Source organism: Sabethes cyaneus, chromosome 2 (assembly GCF_943734655.1).
Source record: "Sabethes cyaneus chromosome 2, idSabCyanKW18_F2, whole genome shotgun sequence".
Classification (NCBI taxonomy): Eukaryota; Metazoa; Arthropoda; class Insecta; order Diptera; family Culicidae; genus Sabethes; species Sabethes cyaneus.
The window spans coordinates 120,547,572-120,553,806 of NC_071354.1; the positions used below are offsets into that span (position 1 = coordinate 120,547,572).

At 45.2% G+C, this 6,235-nt stretch overlaps 1 protein-coding gene across 1 annotated transcript in view; it reads left to right on the forward strand.

The window, feature by feature from the left end:
- The window catches only part of LOC128734284 (plexin-B), a 748,132-nt gene extending 742,187 nt beyond the window's left edge, over positions 1–5,945 (forward strand). Inside the window, exon 14 of the mRNA XM_053828388.1 lies at positions 5,293–5,945. Coding sequence (XP_053684363.1) covers positions 5,293–5,360 — 68 coding nt within the window. The 3' untranslated portion in view covers positions 5,361–5,945. The remainder of the gene's footprint in view (positions 1–5,292) is intronic.
- The last annotated feature ends 290 nt before the right edge of the window (positions 5,946–6,235 follow it).

The window sequence follows — 6,235 nt, forward strand, 5'->3', positions numbered from 1 at the left end:
CACTTTCTGAATACTTGGTTCGCCGTAGAGACGCGCGAGCTCGTGGTTCATTCTTCGCCTCCATACACCGTTCTCTTGCACTCCGCCAAAGATGGTTCTTAGCACCCGCCGTTCGAAAACTCCGAGTGCTCGTAGGTCCTCTTCTAGCAATGTCCACGTTTCGTGCCCGTAGAGGACAACCGGTCTAATTAGCGTTTTGTACAGTGTGCACTTTGTACGGGGGCTCAGATTGTTCGACCGCAAGTGTTTGTGGAGTCCGTAGTAGGCCCGACTTCCGCTGATAATACGTCTTTTAATCTCACGGCTGGTATTGTTGTCCTCTGTTGCCAGCGAGCCAAGGTATACGAACTCGTCGACTACCTCGAACTCATCCCCGTCGATTACCACGGTGCTGCCCAAGCGAGCCCTGTCGCGCTCGGTCCCGCCCGCCAGCATATACTTCGTTTTAGACGTATTTATCTGCAATCCAATCTTCTCTGCTTCGCGTTTCAGTCTGGTGTACTGATCTTCCACCGCCTCAAATGTTCTGCCGACAGCATCCACGTCGTCAGCAAAGCAGATAAATTGACTGGATTTATTGAAAATCGTGCCCCGCATTTCGATCGCCGCTCGCCTTATAACACCTTCAAGCGCAATGTTGAATAGCAGGCAGGAAAGACCATCCCCTTGTCGAAGTCCCCTGCGAGATTCGAATGGGTCCGACAATCCACCCGAGATTCTCACACAGCACTGGATCCCATCCATCGTAGCCATGATAAGTCTAGTAAGCTTACCCGGAAAGCCGTTTTCGTCCAAAATTTTCCATAGCTCTTGTCGGTTTACGCTATCATATGCGGCTTTGAAATCGATGAACAGGTGGTGCGTGGGGACTCGGAATTCGCGGCACTTCTGGAGGATCTGCCGCAGGGTGAAGATTTGGTCTGTTGTAGACCGACCTTCCATGAAGCCGGCCTGGTAACTTCCCACAAATCTATTGGCTATTGGCGATAGTCGATGAAAGAGGACTTGGGACAGCACTTTGTAGGCGGCATTCAGGATAGTGATGGCTCGGTAGTTCTCACAATCCAGCTTATCACCTTTCTTGTAGATAGGGCAGATAACCCCGTCTTTCCACTCCTCCGGTAGTCGTTCCGTATCCCAAATCTTGACAATCAATTGATGCAGACAGCCGGCCAACTTGTCCGGGCCCATTTTAATAAGTTCCGCTCCAATGCCATCCTTTCCCGCTGCTTTGTTGTTCTTCAGCCGCTGGATGGCTTCTTTAACTTCCCTTATCGATGGGGGTGGCACATCTTCGTCGCTTGCTGCACCAATGTGGTCACTTCCTTCGCTATCATGGTCTTCCGCCTGCACGCCATTCAGGTGTTCATCGTAGTGCTGCTTCCACCTTTCGATCACCGCACGGTCATCAGTCAAGATACCTCCATCTTTATCTCTGCACATTTCGGCCCGCGGCACGAAGCCTTTGCGAGATCCGTTGAGTTTCTGATAGAACTTCCGTGTGTCGTGAAAGCGGTACAGCTGTTCGAGTTCTTCGCACTCCTTCTCCTCTTGGTGGCGCTTCTTTTCCTTGAAGAGTCGGGTTTGCTGCCTCCGCTTCTGTTTGTATCGCTCCACATTCTGACGGGTGGCTCTACGCAGCATTTGTACCCGCGCTGCGTTCTTCTCATCCAATATCTGCTGGCATTCCTCGTCAAACCATTCGTTACGTCGATTCGGTGCCACACTGCCTAGGACGTTCTCCGCTACGCTGTTAATGGCTGTTTTCACGGCATTCCAACAGTCTTCAAGAGGGGCTTCATCCAGCTCTCCCTCTTCCGGCAGCGCGGTTTCGAGAGATAACGCGTAGTTTTCGGCGACCTCTGGTTGCTTCAGTCGCGCTAGATTATACCGTGGCGGGCGGCGGTATCGTATGTTGTTCACAACAGATAGTTTTTGACGTATCCTTACCATCACTAGGTAGTGATCCGAATCAATGTTAGCGCCCGGATAGGTTCTGACGTCGATAATGTCTGAAAAGTGCCGACCATCTATCAGAACGTGGTCGATTTGTGATTCTGTCTGGTTGGGTGATCTCCAGGTGTACCGATGGTAGAGGTTATGCTGGAAGAAGGTACTACGTATGGCCATGTTCTTGGAGGTGGCGAAGTCGACAAGTCTTAGGCCGTTTTCGTTCGTTTGCGGGTGAGCGCTGAACCGTCCAATCACCGGTTTGAATTCCTCCTCCTGACCAACCTGAGCATTACAGTCCCCGATGATAATTTTGACATCATGTCTTGGGCAGCGGTCGTATTCACGCTCCAACTGCGCGTAGAATTCGTCTTTGTCATCATCGGTACTTCCGAGGTGAGGGCTGTGCACGTTAATTATGCTTATATTGAAGAATCGGCCCTTGATTCTTAATCTGCACATTCGGGGGTTGATCGGCCACCACCCGATCACCCGCTTCTGCATCTCGCCCATCACTATAAAAGCTGTGCCCAGCTCGTGTGTATTGCCGCAGCTCTGGTAGATGGTATGACCATCTCTATACGTACGTACCATCGTTCCTTTCCAGCATACCTCCTGCAGCGCTACGATGTCGAACTTGCGGCTCTTCACTTCTTTAGAAAGCACGTGGGTACTTCCGAGGAAATTTAGAGACCGACAGTTCCATGTTCCTAATTTCCAATCGTTAGTCCGTTTTCGTCGCCTGGGTCTTTGCCGATTGTTCCGATTAGAGTTATTATTATTACTTACGGAGTCCATTGCTTTGGTTTTTTTAGTGGTTCAGGCTTGCAAAGCCCGCAACCAACCCCACAGTATCGCCGGAGGGCCAACGTAGCTCGAAGGAGCCCTCCCCCCCTGTCAGCATACGACCTTGGTTTCCACCGGGGTTGGTTACCCGATCTCCACCCGAGGTTGCTCGTATCCCGGCTGGTACCACGAGGAGGTTGGGGTAGGAGTTGCTAGGTAAGAGGCTGTGAACCACTGTGGGGTCTATTTTATGCCCAGTGCACAAGGCACCGATGGTACGCATTACCTAGCCATTTACCAGCCAAGTACTTTTGGCCTGGTTTGTTTAATTTTCTGATAAATTTATTACCAATCCTGAACAGTGGGTCATTGAAGATAGCTAGTTTTGCAGTGATAATATCTTGCTTCTGGCGGTAATATACATTAAATTGTCCACTAGCGCCCGCATTTTTTGAAGGCAGGACCGACCGGCCGGTTTTTGTAATTTTCAGACTTGGCAACCCTAGAACCATCAGTGTTTCGTTATTGCCTCCCAATTGCACCCCTCCTTGCTTGACAAGCATATTTTCAATGTACTTAGTAAATACAGGATAATTATTATTAAAAAATGAATTTGCGTAGGACTCGTAAAATTGCTGCAAGGTACAATGACTATTTTTTAAATTATTTACGTTTTTCTTAGGTGGAAAATTCCAGATTCTGGGAACAAGAAGTGCCGAAATTTAGCGATAAAAAATTTAAGAACACGTTCCGGGTGGATAGATCCTCCTTCGATTTTTTGGTATCAAAATTGAAACATTTACGAAAAGATGATACCTGTTGGAGGCTTGCTATTCCGCTGCAGAAACGCATTGCTGTAGCCCTATATAGTCTTGGGTCTTCGGCAGAATACAGGACCATTGCTAGTTTGTTTGGCATCGGACGAACTACCACTGGTGAGCTTGTTCTTGAGTTCTGCAAGGCGATAGTAGAAGAGCTACAGCATGAAATGTTTGATGCTTATCCACCAACGCCTGACAAAATAGCTGAAATTGTCGGAGGATTCACTAAACTGGGTTTCCCTCAATGTTATGGGGCTATCGATGGATGCCACATTGAAGTCGGTGTACCGAAAGACGAAGCAACGGACTATTACAATTTTAAGGGCTGGCACTCAGTCATACTTTTTGCAGCGGTAGACCATCGTTACCGGTTCACGTATATCAACGTCGGGATGCCCGGGCGTGCAAACGATTCTACTATCTTCGAAAATTCCAAACTCAAAGAGATGCATTGTATGAACGAAGTCTTCCAAGCACATTCCCAAAGAATCGAAGGTGTAGAAATACCGATTCTGCTGATAGGTGATTCAGCATTTAAATTATCGAATTGTGTAATGAAACCGTTTCCATTCTCGATCAATCAGCCAGAAAGCGAAAAATTGTTCAACTACCATTTGTCGGCATGCAGACGCGTGGTTGAAAATGCCTTCGGTCATCTGAAAGCCCGGTTCAGAAGAATCGGGAAAGGAATGGAAGTTGACATTAACAATGTCAATGTGATTATAAAAGCCTGCTGCATCTTGCACAATATGTGTAACAACCGGAATGATGAAATATCCGATGGTTGGAAGACGAAGCTGGAGAATAGTAAGCGGCAGCCTCAAAGAGGTCTAGGGGTTAAACACGAAAGTACAGCAGGAACCGTGATAAGACAGGCACTGATGTTACACTTTAGTAAGTATTAAATTTAGTAAGTAAGTAACTGACCAACTTCGTGTTTTTGTCTTAACCTTGTAATGAGGTCAGGCATTTAATTAATTTTTTATATTGGTACTTTTTACAATTAACAGAGGGGACGATTTATTCTACCGGGCATGAAAGGAAAAGAGCGGAAAATGAGGTAAGAAAGGGTCATTGAAGCAACGCTAAAGCAGTTGTATACAGCTTTATTTTATCCATGCTATAATTGGCTTCGATTGGTTTAATTCGCGAATCCCTCAGCTTGGAAAAGAAGCGATACACTATTGCTTAAGCGCTGCTTCAATGACCATATCTTACCTCATTTTCTGCTCTTCTCCCTTCGCGACTAGTCCCATACTGATTGAATCCTATCAACATTTTTCATTGCTTTCTACTACCGTCCTCTCCGTTGATGGTAAAAAGCTATACCGTTATAAAAAATATTACAGCTGTTAATTACTGTTAGTAACGTGGGAGTTTGTTCATAAGTACCGATAAAAGGGAGGAGGAGAGGGTGTAAAGGTATCTTTTATCACCCCGGAGGTGGACTTGGATCCGGGTTCACCGAATGTGATCCAAGCTACTGACTATTTGACGACAGTGCAAACAGGCAATCGTTTAATTTTTAATTCTGGTTTATTAACAGAAACTGTAACAAAAAAATAAAATTACATTTTATCGATCATTTCACGCATTAGGTTGTTGTTCTCTTTCATCAATTGTACGATTTCACGATCGGTAGCTTTTGCGTGCTCCAAATATGATTTTATTGCAGAACTGTCTTTTTCAACTAGCTCAATAACTTTCTCTTGAAAATTTGCTTTCTTCCTCTTAGCCACTGAATACCTAGCCCGGGCGGAGGAAGAGGGTGTCGGTGATGATGCGGAACCAACGGATGACTGATATGAAGACTGACTGCAGGAACCGTCTTCCAGAGCCTCTTCTAGATACTCAGCGTCTCCAAATTCTTCATCTATGCAATAAAAATAACATTAAATGATTATTTGACCTATGCTGGAAGTGTTATTAATAAAGTCGCTTAATTTCTGAGATATTCCATAGAAGACCACGATTGCAACAATAAGAAATAAAATGGCTAATATTTGCGCATTGTCAGTAATCCGAAGTGCGAATTCACCAGATTGTAGTTGCTTTGCCATAAAATGCTTTTTGTCCCACTAATTAGTCTCCCATTTCTACGGATTTATGAGCCAGATATGGAGGTCACTTACGAGTACTATCTTTTTCAGACTGCAGATTTAGAAAACCGACAAATAAAAGCGAGGTGACAAATGTCTAGGAGCTGTTCATAATCTACGCACACCCATTTTTTGATCAGTACCTCTCTTTCTCCTTGGAAGACTTTCTTTAATCCATGAATATTTTGGAAACTTTGCATGTAGCCACGCATGTAGCGGAGGCTTACGCCTGCTTCTCGTCTCACCGAAAAGTGCACGTGGCTTATGAACAGCCTATATCTGTCTGATAAAACACTATTAACTTAAAAAAAAGTAGGTAGATTGTTCCCTTTAGCACTGTTTTTTCATTTTTTATATTTATAAGATATATAGATACATTTAGTTCTTAGATTAGCTGATGGGTTAGAGAATAAATTTGTTTAACATTAAACACAAATTTCGTTTATTGTGTGTGTGTGTATGTGTGTGTGTGTGTGTGTGTGTGTGTGTATGTATGTGTGTGTGTGTGTGTATGTGTGTGTGTGTGTGTGTGTGTGTGTGTGTGTGTGTGTGTGTGTGTGTGTGTGTGTGTGTGTGTGT